The sequence below is a fragment of the Lates calcarifer genome, unplaced genomic scaffold (genome assembly GCF_001640805.2).
Source record: "Lates calcarifer isolate ASB-BC8 unplaced genomic scaffold, TLL_Latcal_v3 _unitig_659_quiver_1863, whole genome shotgun sequence".
Taxonomy (NCBI): domain Eukaryota; kingdom Metazoa; phylum Chordata; class Actinopteri; family Centropomidae; genus Lates; species Lates calcarifer.
Genome location: NW_026117882.1, coordinates 1 through 20,175, shown reverse-complemented (window position 1 = coordinate 20,175; position 20,175 = coordinate 1). Strand labels below are relative to the sequence as shown.

Sequence of the window (20,175 nt, the reverse complement as noted above, 5' to 3'; positions counted from 1 at the left end):
CTAGACTGCCAGGGAAACTCCCATGAAGCACTAGATACTTCTCCTCTCTCTCCAAAGAGAGGTGATTAACTTTATGTTTACTCCTCTCTGTCCTCATTCTGTAGATGTCTCTGACCCCAGAGCTGCACGATCCAGGTCTGCCACCACTACTCAATTATTATTATTATTATTATTATTATTATTGCTAATGTTTGTTTGTTCTATAAATAAAATTGAGTTGAAGTGAACTTCTTATGTATAAAGATTTGATGTGGAATAATAGAAGTATAAAGTCTAAATGGCCAAACAATATTTAGAGTAATTAGAGAAGTCACTTCTTTACATACAGTGAATTCTGAAAGACGTTTGATGTCCCAATACCTGCAGGATAAGAAATGTAATCAATGATTTTTAGACATATGAGATATTTCCCTGTATCTTCTGGTAGCCAGCATTATCAGAATAATCACTTTGAGAACATTCTTTGGAACTGTTCTGCACTCACTATAACAAATATTTTCTCAACTAATATTTTACTCTGAGTGAAGTGTATTTTAAAGTTATACAGTTATTCCATCCAACAAACCACTGTCTAAAACTGTGTATTGTGTCAGTCACAAGTTTCCATTTTTTTCATGTCATGTGTGTTCAGTTCTCCTGGATGCTGAACGCTTCATATGTTGTGTGGGATTAATACACAGAAGTAATTCTGATAAATCTTCTCATATGATATGATACGTTTTATATCCATGAAAGCAAATGTTCTGAAAGGAAACTTTGAGTGTTTCAACCTCCAAACCATCATTTCTTCTTGTGTTACATAAAACATTTTTTTTAATTAATAACATTTATTCCTCCAAATGAATTTGAATTAGATTTTATTTAGTTTAGTTTTTTGTATATTACAGTAGGCATTCCCAGTGATAGACAGCTTGTGATATCCCTTCAGTTTTAGAGAGTAAAACTCTACCATTCAATGATAGATCCCTCATCAACCATATATATATATATATATATATATATATATATACACACACACACACACACATATATATATATGTGTGTGTGTGTGTGTGTGTGTGTGTGTGTGTTATTTGCTCAACTGTTGGATCAAGGTTTAAGTTTTTCACCTACGTATGTGAACATATTCTTCACAGGGATACCGTTCACTTCTGATAGGTCACATTCCTTTAGTGGTAATAATACAGCTTTGTTCAAATTCACTTTTAAACCTGACACAGAAAAATCCTCAATACATGTAACAGCTTTGATCTTTGATCAGCTCATACTTATTGAACAAAAATACTCTCGTATCATCGGTCACAATACCATAAAATAAACCTTTTTTATATGAACGCCCCTAATTTATGTGACAAGAATGAATAAAAACGGAGCCAGTTAGAAATTTTGGCCGACTTTGAGAACGTCACCATATCATATGACTTTAAAACCTCGCGGGAGTAACGCGGCTGCAGTTTTCTGTAGTGGTGTTTCGTTCGCGAACGAGCCGGCTCTAAGAGCCGATTCTTTGTAACGAACGAGGAAAGCCGACTCCTGTCGGAGAGAGCCGAATCTCTAGCAGCTCCAGCTCAGCTCTGCTGAGAATCTATGCAGGCAGCGGCGGGACTATTTTGATGGCCACACCATGTGGCCAATCACAGGCGAGAACAGACTAGGATCATACCATTATGTGAAAGAAGGAAGGGGGGCAGACGTTCCGAAGACAGCGAGTGTAGTGGTACAGACCAGGTGGAGAGACTGGGAAGCCGGATTTAAATGCAAACCCGTCGGGAAAAAGTGAAGAAATGAGCGAAAACCGCTGTGTTCAGTTGTTCATTTCAAGGTTTGAATGAAATGTTAAACAATAGCAGCAGTGTGTTTTTTGTAATGAGGAAAAAAAATGCAGAAAAATAAAGCTTTTATGAAAACACTGAATAAAAAGTTGCTCACCAATTATTAAGTCTTTCCCTCTCTCAGCATCATTAATATGAGATTCCTGATGTATGTATTGGAACAGTTATACTTGGTAATGTCAGTTTCTCCAAGGAATATACTATTACTACTAATAGCACAACGTCACCATGTCACATGACTTTAAAACATCGTAGGAGTAAGGTGCCTGCAGTTTTCTGCTCAGTTTTCAGCAGTTGCTTTTCTCCGGCTGCACCGACTTGGAGCCACCTCTGTGACGACAGCACTTTGCCTCTCTGACATCAAGACGTGTAGCACGCATAGACTGTATATAAAGTAAATCTAAAATCTTCATATACAGTCTATGGTAGCACGTTTTATTCTAAGAATTCAGATCAGTTATCTCTTTATTTTTCTCTTTATTTGATCACCTCGTCCTGACAGCTCATGTTTTACATCTGTGCACCAACACTATAGTTTTCATTTCTAGATAGAAGCTGTTCATCAGTTTAGTTCAGTTTGTTATTGTAGAAGACGTAAAGCCCTTATAGATCATCCTTCATATTTCACCTCTTTACACTCTCAGAAATTTAACAGTAAATTAACAGAAATTAACAGAAATTTAATAAGTGATCTCCCCAGAAGTGTTTCTCTCCATGTGTAACTTTTCCTCCTGAACACATCGCCCTGGATGTTTGTATACTTTTATTTTTCGTCATATTTTTCTGGCCTGAAATGTTTAACAACATATCTTTGTCTAAGTAACAGCGTGTATATAGGTTTACAAAACAGTCTGACGTGTTGAGGGGAAGTCATATTTCTAAATAAAAAAGCGCAGGTTTTCCACAATGAGGTGAATTTGATATTTGATGAATTGAAAGAACATCTGGTAAAAGTCAAACACTGTCGCTCAGTCTCGCTGCAGGAAGTGTGTCCAACTTGACTGCAGTCATTTCCCAGCAGTCGGCAGCAGTTCATGTTTGACCATCAAGTCAGGCGCAACCAGCCGCAGTTAATATCGAACGCACCTTTACTCTACTGTCGTACGTGAACGTCGCATTAGCCAATCTCCTGATCGCATGACGGTACGTGATGACGTATAATTTCAGCGCCACTTTGAGACTACAGAGCACAGTAGTTACTGTAAAGCAGCGTCCGTGGCTGGAGCAGACAAAGTCTGTTCAGTGTGAATCAGAGCTGAGATGACCGCAGACATCCTGTCAGCCATCAACACCCTGAGCAGACCTCTGAGCGGTAAGTGTCGGACACGTCGACCGTAACCGAGGTGACCCACTCTGACAGAGCTGGAACTGTCACTGAACAGACAACAGAGAGCGGTGTGTCTTTCAGGTGTCTCTGCTCAGACAGAGTTTCTCCTCTCTGTCCTCACGTCATAGACTGTATGCACTTTAAATGATTATCAGTTATTTTCATGGCCAATATTAACTAGATCATCTGCCAACTGTGCAACGGTACACGCTGTGAGTGGGATGCAGCTGATGTTTTGTGTTGCTGTTCACAGAGGCTGTGGACAATGCTCAGTCCTCACACCAGCAGGCTGTCCTGGCAGGGCTGCGGTCCAACAGAGTCCTCCTCCTGGACCAGCTTCAGACTGACAGCAGCTTCCAGGAGGTGAGGAGGCTGAGGGACGAGGTGATGACAGCAGCTGAATGGTTCTCCGGTGATACAGAAGATACTGCGTGGGGTTTTGTCCAGGAGTGTCTCCTGCTGCTCCTCACCTTAGCTCGACACCTTTCTATTGAACTTGAAGTTTTCAGGCAGAGCCGTGCTCCCTCTGCAGCTAAACTCCACACCCCAGAGATGGCTCCACCTTTACCTCCTGACATTCTCAGTGTCACCCAGCAGAGGACGCTTCGAGTGGCTCTTCAGTCTGTTGTCTCTCTGGGGCTCTGCCCCTACCTGGCCCCTGGAGTGGGGGTGCCGCTGGGTCGCAGGTCAGCTTTCGGGGCCATGGTGGAAAAACTGGTTCGTGGTGGAGCAGTGTCAGCAGGGCGATGCCGCCTTCTTATCACCACAAACGTCCTGTTGCAGTTGACAGAGCTGTCGTCTCTCGCTACATTGGTGTTCACGCAACATCTGGGGGATGTAATGGCTGCACTGTGCCAGCTTGGCTACCAGCCACACCGGGCCGAGAGAGGGGGCTCAGAGGAAGAGGAGGTAACACATCTGGATATGGGTTTGATCTTCTCTTTTGGAAGGATAACCTTAAAGAGTCCTGGTTCTGATGCCTGCAGTCAGGAGAAATGAAAGGCAACTGTTTTCTTTCTTCTTGCAAATGTTTCAGACACAGGAACTCTGTGCTGAGGAACGTCGAAGCTGCAGAGAGGCTCTAAGAGGCCTTCTGGGAAAAGTCTACCAGCCCATCATCATCAAGGAGCTACTGATCCTCCAAGGTGGATCCAAACAGGTACGGAATTATAGCAGGGGCAGCTGATAATGCACTTTTTATTTGACATATATCTGAAGTTATTATATGATGTTATTGCTGCTCCTTGGTCAGATGTATCACAAACCAGAAACCTGATAAATGACCTGATGATTTCTGGAATAAAACAGGAACCATTTCAGTTTAAACTGAATTCATTGAAACACCACCTGTAAAGTAGTTTTATTTTGCAATCTGATACTCCTTAACTCTACTGTCTGTGCTTTATTTGTTATTGTTGTTGTCCGCTCGGGGGCAGTGCAGGAAACTGTAAACACAACACTGACTTTACTCTCAGCTCATGAAGTTCATCAAGCAGCACAGATTTTAAATCAGTATTTAGTCAGTGTCATTAAGAGAGGAGTTTGTGACCATCAGATAGATGAAGTCTGATTTTCACTCTTATGCTCTCAACTGAGAAAAATGCTGGAAACAACATTAATGATGAGAGCAAAGACACTGGACCAACACAGTAAAGTTTCATGCTGTAAAACTAAAACAAGAGAAAGATGCTGAAATACTGCAGAGAGCTGAGGAGAACAGTGACGTCAGATGATGATTTTCTGTTGCTTTGTCACTAAATGTGAACATATTGATTAAACAAAGAAAAAATGGTGAAATGGTGCAAAAGTTTTCTCAGCGTCCAAATTCATTAGAGCCACAGTACTGTGTGATATTTGTTTGGATATGCTTTGTCCAGTTATGAGCTGATGTGCGATGCAGAGCTTCAGCTTCAGCTATGCAGGAGGTGTTCAGGCACAGCATGAGTTGTAGGTCACCTGTGTTTTGCGAATTTTGACACTTTGGCAAAGTTTTGTTTTCCTTTTAGTTATGGCATTGATAAAACCTTTCAGGTCTGTTGAGCCTTGTTTAATATGAACTGTCCATCCTTCCAGTCTGGTGCAGTGGGAAGCAGCAGGGCAGCTCTGGGATCAGCTCCAGCCTGGCTTAGGCGTCTGTGTGGTCAGCTGCTGTCTGAGCGCCTGATGCAGCCCAGTGGTGTCCAGGCTGTAGTCAGAGCCATCCTGGAGGGAGGGACAGGTGAGTGAGCGGGAAAACGTAGTGAGGAACACAGTCTGACTGAAACAACTGATATGTATGTTATCCATCCAGTAATAACAGCACAGAGCATTACATTAGCATTTGATTAGTTTTTCTGATGTATTAGTCTTCCTCACTCTGTTTGGCTCTGTTATACATCTGTATTTAAATCTTTTTGTATGTCAGAGTTTTTATGTGGTGTGTCCAAACCTAAGTGCCATATTGTTTCTGTCCTGTAGGCGGAGAGTCAGACTGGAGGAAATGTGATGCTGTTGCCAGGATCCTGGTGGCCTGCCCTCAACAGTCTGCCTCAGCTGACAGCTACTACAGACAAGTGTGTCCTCAGGTCAGCCACACACACACACACACACACACACACACACACACTTAGGTTACACAGGTGCAGTTTGGTTAACAGTTGACTGTAAATCTTTATATATAGGTCACTTACCTACTTTTACTGTATTAATCATAGAATATGCTGCTTATCTCCTTTTGCTTTTAGTGTGTATGTGTGTCAGCACAGTGAGAGGATAGACACACACACGAGAAGAAACAGCTTTCCCTCAACACAAAGACTCTGCACAAGTTACACACAGGAATGCATGTAAAAAGCAGACAGTATTAATGACTAAATGTTGGTGTTCCCCGGGAGAGATGAAGTTGGTGAAATTAGGTTTCTTTTACAACGAAGTGGATTTATGCTTTAACATAACACCTGTAGCTCCCTGGTGAGTGAGTCAGACTACATGAGAACGCGTTTATTTAAAGTGTATTTGTTGTTGTTTTGTAGATCCTTGACCTCCTGCACTTCAGAGACAAGCTGACAGCCCAACAATTTCAGCGTGTGGCCACCAGGGCAGTGCTCTCCATGGTGCAGGAGAAGCCCAGCTTTGCACATCAGTACCTGCTCACTCCTCTGCTCGCACCCCTCCGCTGTTGCACCACTGTTTCAGGTCAGTAAGATGGCCGTCAGGAACATTTACTGTAACAACATCCTCCAGCTTTGGGAAGATGATCGTTACTCAGGTGAATCATTCAGACTCATGCTGGTTTTCACATGCATCCATTTTGTTTAAATTCATCTACAGAAAAAGTACAAAGTGTGTATGGGAAATTATTTCCTCCTGAACATCTGCATGCAAAGTGTGTAGTTGTTGTCCTGTTTGTTCTGGTGGTCATCACCTCGTCACAGGTAGAAAAAAAGAAAGCCGCAGGACTGAACACTCTGGTGTCTGTGTGTGTTTTCAGACCACACTGCTGTGGAGGAGTGGGAGCTGACACAATGTGTGGAGGATGTGTACAAGGTGAAGACACACTAACATCTCCACTACTCTATATTGATGAATGTCACATTTATGATAATGATCATAGCTCATGTTAAGGCTGACTTGATGAAGCTGAATAAGGAATATACAGCCACAGTGTCTCAGTTTGACTCAGTATTATAATAATCATGAAAATTATTTGTGTAGTGATTTGTTAAAATGTCCAAGGATCCACTCTCTGCTTTGGCCTGAAACAATATTAAAACATTGGCTAAATAATATTCTGTAATTTCTGTGGATCATTATGATTCTGTTAAAGGACAATAAATCATATGTAAAAATTGTGTGGCCTCAACAAACTAAATCAGAGCTCTTCTGAATAATAATGGTGTCATGATACAGATGAGGGTTTGGTGTGATATTAACAGTAACATTGATGTTCTCTGTTAACACTGTCTGTGTCCCTGGTTGCTGTCAGGTCTGGGTGGTTGGAAACAGCCCATCAGCGCCTCTGCTCAAAGCTCTAGAGGAAGTTCTTCCTGTTATTTTCACACTCTTCTGTTTCACCAAGCAGAATGTCTCCCACCTACGGTAAGGTTGTCAAATGTTTAGTCTGTTTGAAGTACAACAGGTGGCGCTCTCAGAAGAACTACTAAAACACCCTCACATCCACAGAGTAACTGTAGTAGACAGAAGAACTGCACCAGTGTTTTAGTGCGTTAACTGCAAACCATGTAGAACTACAATGGTTATTTGGTTCTATAACTAATTCATACACGTTGATTCCTGAGTATGATCAGAGTGAATCTTTCCCTCTTTATTTGCCAAAGTGAAACAAAGACTTTCAGACTGAAATTAACAACAATTATGAGTAAAAACAACTTAACTATCATATCTGTCTGAACTCTGATGGTATTTTGTGTGTGTACAGACAGATTAACTAAGGTAGATGTTTTAAATCACAGTGCTCCGGCCCTGTTTCATGAGAATGGCTCAAGAATAGAACGTTCATATTTACTAATATCTATTTCTGAATAAGTTACAACCAGCAAGTTTGTAATGTTAGTTATTCACACAAAGTCAATAACAGAATGTGAAATGTGCTTTATGCCTCAAATTTGACTTATTGATGAAAGGTAATTCGGTTGAATGGATGGACATCCTCACATCCTGTTTTAGACTCACAAGCTGCACTCTGAGAAAATCTAAACCAGAAGACAAACACAGACATTATGGAAAAAATGTAGAATGATTCAGTTTCATTTCTTAATGTCAGGCACTGAAACAGAGGTGTGTGTATGTGTGTGTGTGTCTTCTGTGCTCTACAGTGCTCCCTGTCAGGACACCTTGTTGTGGTACCTGAGCCACACTGACACGTGTGTAGGCCTGTCAGTACTGAGGCAGCTTTCAGGTCTGCAGGGACAGAGGATCGACGCAGCAGACTTCCACTTCAGCCCAGGCAGTGATGGAGGAGCTAGATTCATCTCCAAAGAGAGCTCCAGGTGACCGACAGAGGGTGGACATGTTCTCATCACAAACCCTAACCCTGGTCAAAGACTGGGTGGTGTGTGTTAAGGATGCTCACAACAAAAACATGAGGAATTATCTGTAAAAAAGTTCCAGATAACAGAAAACACAATTTGGTTGTTTCTTTAGCCAGTCAGCAGTAAAAGAGCTTCATGAATCTCATTCCATCTCCTTTGTTTGTTGTTTTGTTTTGAGTGATGACGACTGTGGGTATCATTTCCTCACGTCTCCTCTCTGATGTTGTCTGCCAGTGATGATGATGCTTTGTATGAGAAGCTGTCAGAGGAGCAGTGGAGGCTGGAGTGTCTGATGCAGCTTCTGGTCGAGCTCAAAGACTCTGACCTGCCTGGAGACTTCTTCCTAGACCTGTTGCGGGTAACACACACACACACGTTTGTTAAACCCTGTGGTAATGTCCAGGCTGCAGTGTGTGCTGAGTGTAACCACTGTGCACAGTGTTTCTGTTTGTTCTCCACCTGGTGGAGAAAGTAACCTCAGTTGACGCTCCTTCATTTCCTTGCTTCTCGTCAGGAGCTGACCAGCTGGGCAGCTGCAGCAGATGAAGTGAAGACAGAAGAAGAGGAGTTGGATGTGTCGACCATGACACTTCTGGAGGTGGAGCAGCAGCTGCTGGGTGGAGCTGAGAGGCAAGGCCAAAGATTGGTTTTACTTCAGGTGCTGGCTGTGATGGTGGAGTCTCTGCAGCATACAGTGCTGCTGAGAAAAAACACACAGGTGAGTGGACAGATCTGACACCCACAGAAGTTCATGGTTAAAAGCTCTGGGACATTTCATTAGTGTGAATGCAGCAGCATGTTCTTCAAATCTTTATTATTATTTTTCCGAACGTTTTTTGGTCACTAACTACTCCTGCATACTTTGTGCTACAGAAACAATTCAGGTACCAAAATGTTCAGGTCTAGATATTTCTGCTATTATTCAGCTTTTTTTCCTGCTATTTATAGGCGATGTTATATTATTTTTTTATCAATTAAAAATGAATGGGATCCTATGGGAGCTCAGCTCAACTTTCCTTAAACCCACTCAACTCCATTTTTGTGTTTTTACTGTCTGCTGTGGGGATCAAACTACTAACTACAGCAGATTAAACCACTAATAGGGATTGTTGGGTCTCTCTCTGTAAGTATAATAATATAAAGAATACAGTCAAGACCTGCTCTATATGAAAAGTGCCTTGAGATAAAATTTGCTGCTATATAAATGAAATTGAATTGAATTGAATTAATGACTTTACAGGTCTTAATGTTTTGCACAAAGTGTCAGTGGTCACTCATTCATGACCAGAAAAACCTCTGGTGACCTCTTCTACCGGCAGGAAAAGGTTCACAGACAGAGGTGAACCTAATAAACTGTAGAGAACCATGCATGTACAGTGCGTCCAGTCTCATTGTGAATGTCTCATGTTATGTGGTTGCTTTGTTTAAGGACTGCATTAAATGGGGCAGATGTTGCAGGTAAAACTGCACTTTGTTGCAGCTCAGAGGAACAAAGTGTCACATCCCAGTCTGTGTGAGATGTTAACTTGTCCTCCTGGGACTGTAACTGACAGTCTTTCTCCAGCATGATTTAAACTCAGTCTGTGTTCCTGTGGGAGTTCTTGTAATGTAAAACAAGCCACATTGAGTCATACTGCCACACAAAAATAGTCTCTGTTTTTTTTGGGAGGGGATTGGCCAACTGGCCAGCTGGTATTTTACTGCCAGGAAACACTCGCTTGCAGATAAAGAAACATCTCTGATACACTGATCTCACTTCATTGGATAATATCTTATTTTTAGATGCTTTACCTTTATAAGGACTGAATGCTGTCTGGGAGTTTGAAGACGTGTCCTTGTACTTACTTCCTGTTATGTTCAGCTCTAGTTTTTAGTTTTCAGTAGTATATTTCATTAATCTTGGTGCTTCTACCATCTCCATTTGAGATTTATTTTTTATACTGAACATATTTATATCTGCCCTTTCCCCAGGTGGTGGACTTCATAGTGTCCCTGATTCAGAGAGCCTGTGTGGGTCTGGATCAGGTCACTGACCCAGGTCTTGTGAACCCAGTAGAGAGCCAAACACTGAGTATGGCCATGGGCCTGGTGGCCACTCTGCTGTCTGGACCTCAGGTACATCCATATGTTGCACACTAAACTGCATCCACCTGATAATGAATCTACTTTGTCTCCCATGGAACAGGAAACTGGAGCTCATGCTCACATGTATTATAGTAAATTGACCTTTAAGCCTTATAGATATGTTTCATTGGACAACAGTCAGGTTATTCTGGCTACACTCACACACTCAGTGGGCAGTTTATTAGGTACACCTAGCTAAAATGAATGTATGTATTAATGTCTAATACAGTCCTGCATCAATCCTGTTATAATGTTAAGTTTGTGTTCAAACTGCTTTATAAAGGTGTTGATTCACCTTTGATTCATCGTAGAAGCTGTACTTATCTCAGTGAGTGTGGGTTAAATAACAGAAACACAACACAGTTCAATAGAATCTCAAACCACATCCTCCACAATTATCATACTGTTCAACACCTCTCTGAACCTGAAGGTGGAGGATTTACTGCAGGACAGTTGTATTAGACTGCATTAGCTTTAGTTAGGTGTTAATAAACAGAGTGAACTACAGCAAGATGAAGACCTTTACCGCTGGAAGTTAAAACAAGATTGTTGCTTACTGTTAATGGGTGTTGTGTGTGTTTGTGCATGCAGTCCTGCAGTCACACAGTGTCTGTGTGTGTGTGTCTGTGTGTGGGTGGCATGGTGGTGCAGTGGTTAGCACTGTCACCTCACAGTGAGAAGGTTCTGGGTTCGAGCCCAGGGCTTTTCTGTGTGGAGTTTGCATGTTCCCCCTGTGCCTGTGTGGGTTCTCTCTGGTTACTCCAGCTTCCTCCCACATGCAGGTTAATACATAATACATTTGCATAAAACACAGAGTGGGGACCAAGTGCAGCACTACTCATGGTCAAAACTCCACTGTTTTAATACTGGGGGAGTCTGCTTCTTCCTGTTTCTAACATACACTATTATCCAAACACACTGCTCTTATCTAAGCTGAGTCGGTAACCAATGTTTACCATATTAGACTGTATTTCTTGTGTTGTCTTGGTAACCATTCAGTCTGCAGCTTCGATAAGATAATAGTTGGTTTAAAACAGTAATGAGGAGAGAACAGTTCAGGTTGTGGGGGTGGGGGTCCAGTGGTGTTCTGGTGACAGTTGTGTTTAAAACCCAGTACACAGATGTCCCAGGTGCAGTAGTACTGGCTGTCTGAAAGCATGTTAAGTGTAGACCATGTAAGGTGGTAAGCACACCCTGCTCTCTCCTAACTGTCCTCCCTCCTCTTCTTCATATTACAGCTCGGTGCAGAAGACTACTCCTCTATGTCGAGGCTGCTTCCACCACTGGAGACACTGTCTCAGAGGCACTCGGATGTGGTCATCCAGGAGCTGGCATCCAACCTCAGAACTGTCATTGCCACTCACGGTGCCTACTGGCCTGAAAACCTTACTGCTGCTGCTCAGCCCTCCAGAAACCCTGAGACAGCAGCAAAGACCAGCAGTGTGCCTTCGAGCAAAAAACAAAAGATGCAAACCGCAGCATACAACTCACAGACTGGACCACATTCATCTCCCCCGGATTCTAACTCACCCAGCAACACCCGCGTCAGACACCAGGTGTCCTCTGTACCAGCAGCAGCAAGAATGACTGCACAAGGTGGAGAGAGGAACCATGGCAAAACTGCCCTTTGCTCGTCTACCAAGCCCCTTTCTGATTGGCTGCTTAAGGCATGTGACCCGGATGTGCCCACCAGAGCCTTCGCCCTGAGGGTTTTGACTCAGATGATGCAAGATCAGAACCCTGAGGCGGTCCAGGCCCAGGATAAAGTGCTCACGGTGAGTTGTTTCGTTAACTACTTTTTGTTCTTGTTGTTGTAGTTGGTTATGATGAAAAATATCGATACACAAGTATTATCATTATTCTCTTGAGAACTTTAAAAAAAAGAGCACAGTATAAAGGTAATGAGGTAGTTAACACAAAACATTATGACCACTGGTAAATAAAGTGAATAACAATGATCCTGTCGTTATAACACAATGTTCTGCTGAGGAACCTTTGGTCCTGACATTCATTTGGACGTAACTTTGTCATGTACCACCTGGCTAAATATTGTCACAAACCAACAAGAAAGAACAACAGCTCCAACCTTGATGTGGATGGACTACAGCAGCGTCAGACCATGTCAGGTTCCACTCCTGTCAGCCAAGAACAGAAATCTGTGGCTTCAGTGGACACTGGCTCCCCAAAACTGGACAGCTGAAGACTGGAAACACGTAGTCTGGTCTGATAGATCTGGAGTTTTGTGTGGGGAATGTTTTCTTGACTCACTTTGGGCTCTTAATACCAATCAGTCGTGGTCTAAATGTCACAGCTTATCAGAGTGTTGTTGCTGACCATATTCAACCCTTTATGGCCACAGTTTATCATCTTTTCCAGAACAAGGAGAGTTGTTCATAAGTGCTTGGTCAGTGTATGTCTGGTTTTCTACCTCAGTGTCCTGATGTGACCATGTGTGTCAAGTATAACTGGCAAATTTTTTGGTGCAGAGAATAACAGATGTGTCCAGTAGTGAGGGTGAGGCTACTTGTGTTATATTTTTGTTCGTCTTCATCACTACTGTGGTGTATTATTCATCTTTATTTGGTATTTGGAGCCTCTACAGGCCTGATAGATGTTCTTATCTCTTGTGTACACCAGTACGTTGAAGGATTGTGCCAGTAGAGCTCTGGGTCCAGTGTGTTTGTGTGTTTATACAATGCCAACACACACTGAAATCTCGTTTCACTCTCAGGGTCATGTACTGCAGATACTGAATAATGAGCTTCAACAAGCCAAGAAGAGTGTTTCAGAAATCTGATATTAAAGAACATTTTAATGAACAATATAGTAACCTGAATTGGAGATAACGTATGTCTGATGTAGATCAGTGCAGCCATCAGTGCTATACAGCTTGTTAATTAGTAAATACAAGTTAAATTCCATTATATATCCATTGTGTGTAATGTTAGCTGAAACAGAAGCTGTGTTGTCACCTATAAGACTTTGTATTGTATGCCCTGTGTGAAGGTGTAGTGGTTTTATCTGGGCCTCCTGGGACGTTCTGAATGAGCATGTATAATAAATAAGATGGTTGAACCTTGTCCTCAGGGGAGTCAGAGGGAACAATGGCATGCTCTAGGGACTTGTTAAGGTGGAATGGGTAAGAAGGGGTAACTACTCATCTAGTATTCTCTGTAATCAGAAGCCCCCCACTGTGTCCACCTCAGATAACCTGACTTCAACCCACCTCTCAGCACCTTCATTAATTTTCTCACCTCTGTGTCATGGTGGGGTTGAGTTCCTGAGTAATGTTCATATGTTCTGTCTCCCTCCTTACTCCACCCAGTAAACCCCAGTCCTCTCTGTTCACTTTATCAAAGAAACCCCCTGTCCCTCCTCTCACCCATCTTTCCCTCACCCACTCAAACCTGTATCTTCAAGGGTTCCTTATAGCACCGCGGGGTGATATTTGGATTATTCCCTTTGATAGCTCTCTTATTGTTGTTAATGTATTCAGTGTGCCAGTATTGATCCTCTTTTTTTCAGTTGGTAAAATCCACATTGGAGATGTTTTTGATGTTTTTCTGACAGAGATAGTGAAACAGAAAGTAATCCTGTCCATGCCTGTCCTCTCCAGCTCTTTTTAGAAAACCTGGAGCATGAAGACTCATTCATCTATCTGTCAGCCATTCAAGGTAATACAGTGGTAGAGTTTCGCCAAATGTGGTTTGAGATTTTTGAGGACCAGTGTACAGAAATAGTCTGTTGAAACAGCTGTCATCTTGAGAGTAGATGGGCTGAGTGTGTTCTGTCACCAGGTCTGGCTGCTCTGGCTGATTCCTACCCTGAGAGGATCTTGGGAAGGCTCCTGCAAGACTTTCAACATGGTCCCTCCCTGCCTACATCCAACAAAGAGCACTCCCTGGAGACCCGCCTCAAAGTGGGGGAGGTCCTGATGAGGGCGAGCAGGGCCATGGGTGAGCATCAGTTACTGTTTGTTCACATTTGTGTTTATATGATTCTACAAGTGAGGAGATTCACTTGACCTGATACCCATGTCCTGACCTGCAGTCTGTTGTGTTTACTGCCAGACTAGGGACCAGAAGACGCAGAACCAGGCTTTAGCATTTACACACACACACAACAGTTTAGTAAGTTTAAGTGAGCAGCACAAGAGCTACTGCTGCATAGAGGGCCATTTAACAGAGTGGAGGATTTAGCAGTGTTATTCTGTCTGTAGTTGAGCCAAATGTTTGTAAAAGTGTGTCTGATCAAACATAATGTGTGACTTAGTGTGAATGGTAAACATTATGAGAATGATAACATATGCTTGTTTATGAATGTGTTTTATTTATTGTTTTATTTATTGACATATATATTAGTGTGTGGTGGCCAGCTATCAGCATGCAGCCACAGTACAGGCTTGTCTTCCATGCACAGCTCTGTTCAGAAGGGATCTTGTGTATCAGAACCTATCCCTGATAGAAAACCCTATTTGGGTTTTTTCCCCAGTCTGGTTTTATCTGCCAGATTGCCATCGTACCACTTCCCTGGGACAATCGGGGGGTTTATATCCTTGCTGAGAGATTGGATAGAACTTCAGTTTGCTGCACAGACATCCAGAGAGCCTCTGTGTTTGTCTTGCGCCCCCCGACTGGCTAAGATTTGCCTCTTGCCAGGCTGTCATTTGTACATAGGAGGGTTTTCTTAATTGACTCGCCTGGTTGAGTGAATGTTGAATAAATTAATGTTTGGCTCTGCTATGGTTTGCTCCCAGTTGCTTGCTTAGTGCACTTGCAGAGTCCTGTGAGCTCCCTCTGTGTGCAACAGTGGGCAGAGGATTTACTGAAAGAGAAGAGCTGTGCACTAAATGACACTCCACACACATCAAGCTAACTGACATACGCAGGAAGAGGCTGTGCAGGCTAAATATAGTGCAGAGAAACTGAACATGTATGGGAGGGTTGCACGTGTGTGTATGTTAACGTGTGCAGTTGTGACTCAGGCTGATATTCCTGCTGACTCACACTCACTTTAACACAGAGATTCTCTTTCATTACAACTGTTAGAGCCATGACAGTCTATTGAGACATGGAAATGAAGGGATGAGTGTGTGTATCTGTGTGTGTATGTGTCTCCAGTGTCTCTGTGGCTCTGTGTGTGTGCTGTGAGTTTGAATGTTGAGGATGAGGGTGCTGTGTGTGTGTGTGTGCGTGTGTGTGTGGATCAGGCAGATATAGTCAGTTGTAATGTACAGACTGACACAGTGGGGTCAGGCAGGTCTTACTACAGCAGTCAGTCAGCTGGTTGTCTCCTCTCCATAGAGGCCTCTGGCTCCCCTCCCTGTTGCTTGGCAGGAGCAGCTGTAGTCAGCAGTTGCCTCTGTTCTTTGTGTGTCTGCCTATGTAACAGTGTCACCCACAAACACAGCTTGTAAAAACTGAATATGTCTACACTGTAAACAACAATATTGGTGTTGTGTCAAGATGTGGAGTTAAATGGCTGGATTAGATATAAAACTCCTCCTCTGGTATCTATGCAGCTTTCACAAATCTCTTTCTCTTGGCTGTGCTACACCACCCGCCTGCCTTCTGCACTCACTACCATGTGTCTTTTGTTTTCTTGGCTTGTGCCTGGGCTGGTCTGAGCTGTTTTTCCCATCAGAATCAATATGTTAAGGATTATTTCTGCCTCTGCACTAAAAGTAGTTGAGGAAAGTCAGTCTGCCCATCTGTAGGATCTGTATTTATTCTGCATTTTTTTGTTCTTGTGTCTTCCCACAAACTCTTGACGGCCTGATGATGTTGGCATCAGGGAAAATGATATAAACCTACAACCTACATATTTAATGACTTGGTCAGTTGGTCATGCCATTATCTTTTAATTAGGGATGGGACGATATACGATTTTATTGCTCATCGCGATAAAAAACACTGATAATAAGTTGATTGTAGTGAATTTCCATCATCTGGATAATCACGAATGATAATCCTTAATATCCTCACGAGTGGGGTTGCAAAGGGGCGGAAAATTTACAGTATATTTTCAGAAACTTTCCCCTGGGAAGTTAAACTGGAGAATTTTGGAAATATTCCAAGTTGAAAACTTGTAAAATATTTTATGATTGATGCTGGATAAATGAATAGACACAGGCTATATGAATAGATGAACACTCATCAATCAGCTGCTGAATCAAACTCTAAACTACAGTCTTGTATGAACAGAAAACTGGCCTGAAGAAGCAGCATCACAGTTGTGCTAGCTACCAACTTGTTTGGGAAGCAGCACTCTATCATGATAACTAGCCTCTTAAATTCAAGTCAAGTCAATTTTTATTCATATAGTGCCAAATCACAGCAGAAGTTATCTCAAGGAACTTTCCATATAGAGCAGGTCTGGTCCGTACTCTTTATATTATAATTTTTTCAAAGAGAGATCCAACAATTCCCACACGAGCAGTACTAGGCAATGGTGGCAAAGAAAGACTTAAGAGGGAGAAACAGACTCAAATTGTCAAGGAAATGGTGTTAGCTAGCTTACATTTAGTATGAATCCACCTCAGATTCCCTGAACGGAGGCATCAGTGCAATGTGCCTGTTCACATCGAAGCTTTCTCAGGGAGAGTGCAGGGTTTGTGGGGTGACTGAGGAGCAACGCAAAGCTGACGTTCCAGCTCCAAAGCTCTCACCCTAAGGTGCATAGCCTCCGCCTCTAATTCGGTCGGGTTGGGGGGTAAAAGGCAAAAGAGAATCCATCCTCTCTAGGGAGCATTTTAAAATCGGTGCCATCCCTCTGGTCCAATCAGCTGCTCCCCTCACAACTCAATTTCCTTGAGACAAAAACACAGGAACAAGTGAAACAGCCGCCCCTTCAGGCAGGGAGGGTGAACAGCAAAACGATACAAATCAATACTAATATTAATACAGATTATGACTCAGGGTCGTAACACATCTCTGATTTACTGGTTAGGTAGCTACTGTATAAGCACATTTTGATTTATTTTTTGCAAGTTAAACTTTAGTTGCACATATTGTATATTGAGCCCAGTAATATGATGGGATGAACTTGACTGGATATAGTCTGTGGGCTCAGATGCAGTAGTGTGGCTGTAGTGAGCAGGATTCTAGAAATGATCTGTGCATGTGGTGGAAGAATGCACAGAGCAGGGTAGAAATTCAACTGAATTTGCATTAAATCTGGTTGTTGTAACCAAGATTATGCTGCAAGATACATCTACATTTAAGTTCCCTGTTACAGGTTAACCTGTAATTCTGCAAATTTCCAGTTTATATCCATTAATTCCTATATATTCCTGTTAATTCCCATGGAACGTTTCCAGCCTGTCACCATAGCTGAAGGCTTATCCTTCCCATTATATACCCCGCAAAAGACTTAAATCGGATGAGTGGAAATACTATGGATTCCACAACAAATAACTCCAAGTAAAATTAACTGATGTTACTGTCAGTTACTGAACATAGCAAGTGTTGGTTCAGTTATACTAACCCTGATGTTTATCTAAATGCTTGTTACGTTGTGATGCTGTTTTGGTCGCCGGTGAATTGAGCTAATGTTAACCAGGTTAACCAGGTAACGTTAGCTATGTAGCTAAACAGCAAATAGCTCCACTGTCTCAGACCGCAGCAGAGCTGCATTCTCCGGCAAATTGACTGCAGCTTACTACAGTTTTTCCTTTCAACGTTAACCATAATATTAATTTGACCACAGCCTGTAAGGAACAGCTGAAATTAATTTGAATTTATTTACTCTGACAGAAAATCCATCTTCTTATTTGAGGTAGCCTATTGTATTTATTTTCCCTTACTTTTGAGGGGGAATCTCATGATATATAATTACCAAAAGAAAGTTTTTCACGAAAAAGGATGTTCACTAAAAAATGTGTCCTCTCTGTGATGCAGAATTTTTTTGTTTCTTGCCAAAATGTAATGTAAAGTGATTTCAGTGCATTTTGGAGCCATTTAAGAGTTTAAAGCATATTTTCATAATTTTCGGGATAATGTCATTTATCCAAAAAAAAAAAAAAAAAAAAAAAAAATTCCAGAATAATTGTGACTTATATCTAACTTGTAATTAAGTTGATGACACAAGAAGATGTGTAGGACCTGAGTGAGTCAGCTCATGTGAGGGGAACATGAATGTCCAGATTTCATGACAGACATCCAGTAGTTGTTAAGATGTTTCACTCAGTACCAGAAATGTGCTGGTTGTCTTAGACGGAAAGTTAGTAGGAATCATAGCACCTGGGGACCATGAACATCCAATACCAAGTTTAATGGCAGTTCATCCAGTGGTTGTTGAGATATTTCAGTCAGCTCAGACAGAGCAGCTGACACGGTTTAAGAACTCAAGTACAAATAACACTCATTCAGTATGACTGCCAGCAGCCATCATCACAATTCAGTAGCTTTTTCATTTCCACTGTTAGCATCTAATCAATATGAAAATTGGTCCCTAGGTTTATGATGTCATGGAGAAGGAGTTTACGCAACCTTGGAGCAAATAGCCTCAGGGTGGTGCTACAACAAAAACATTTACTCTTGTATCTCAGAAATGGGTTGACCTCGCGTCTTATACACTTTATCAGTTTTCATCACTTTTTGGAAGTTGATCTTTCTGCCTTTTCACACTGTCTGAAATACTACTGCTGCTGAAATAATAATCCTTGGTGGTTGAGGGTTCAAATTCTGATGGAGGTATTATAAACTACTTCAGGTCTTCAGATTTACCATCTAAATTCTCCCAGTCTGCTCAGACCTCAGTCACTGCTGCAGCTGTGTTTTATATTTATGCTTATTGTTGGATTTGACTTTGGCTTCAAAAATTCATCAGTTTTAGCAGAACATAAATTATTTGGTGTTAAAGACACAAAGCCTGGCATTCTTCATTTCTGTCTCATGTATCATGATAGTCTTGTCACTGTATGACAGCTGCTGACATCACCCTTATTTAATCCAATAAATAATTAAGTCTGTATATTTATCACTGTGTGCTTCTTAGATGTTCTGAGAATTAACCTGTCTGAGTGGTCTTACTCCTCCAGGGGAACTGGCGCCCCACCTCGGCCGTTCTTTGGTAGGTGTCTTCCTGCAAGGAACAAGGGATCCGGACCAAAGCGTCCGGCCAGCAGTCTGTCTAACCTGGGAGAGCTATGTCAGAAACTGGACTATTCCTTAGGACCATTGGCTCAAGAGGTGAGAGGGAGCACACACTGTGCTAAAAGTACAGCACAGACTGGTTACAGAAGTTACTTGTCAAAAATCATGAAGCTCAACAGATTTCAGTCTGTAAGTTTAGTGTCTTTAACAAGTTTCCATGTAAATGTGATAATACACCGTATGATGTGGAAACGTACTTCACCTCCACCTCAACTTTTATTGTCTTAGATTGGGACACCTCATTCTGATTGAAAAGCAAAAAACACAGAAAGGTAACATATACAACTAGTGATGTAGACACTAAAAAAAGACTTTAAAAAGGGAGTTATTCCCTGAGAGAAATCTGCACTCAGTTTATGTCTGAACTACTTTTTCATTCCATTGGAACAGTAATACTTGTCTTATCTCACAGTACTTTTTGGATTCCCTCTGATTCATATTTCCAAAACAAGCATTAAAATCTGCCACTGAATGAGAAAGGAGGATGAGAAAACATTCATATCCTTTCGGAAGACTTGCTTTCAATTAGAATTAATGTTTTACTTAAGGTGTGAATGAAAGTGTCTGAAATTGGGTCTAAGTGGAGTTGGTTTTTATTTGGATCAGTTTAGAACTGAAACAGCATGAAATTGGTGTTGACTGACTGTCAAACCTGCACTATAATTTCTAATCATGACAGTGTGTGTGTGTGTGTGTGTGTGTGTGTG

The 20,175-nt window shown here is 41.9% G+C and overlaps 1 protein-coding gene across 1 annotated transcript; it reads left to right on the top strand.

Annotated features, from left to right (window-relative positions):
- The first annotated feature begins 2,972 nt into the window (after positions 1-2,972).
- Positions 2,973-19,717, top strand: LOC108879437 (transport and Golgi organization protein 6 homolog). The gene is given in 17 exon segments (XM_051069227.1): positions 2,973-3,144; positions 3,413-4,068; positions 4,196-4,318; positions 5,233-5,377; positions 5,617-5,723; positions 6,171-6,333; positions 6,629-6,684; positions 7,124-7,236; positions 7,974-8,147; positions 8,424-8,547; positions 8,704-8,907; positions 10,161-10,304; positions 11,552-12,088; positions 13,930-13,987; positions 14,111-14,269; positions 19,354-19,431; positions 19,434-19,717. Coding segments are annotated over 17 exon segments (3,156 nt in total). The 5' UTR covers positions 2,973-3,092; the 3' UTR covers positions 19,697-19,717.
- Positions 19,718-20,175: the final 458 nt, after the last annotated feature.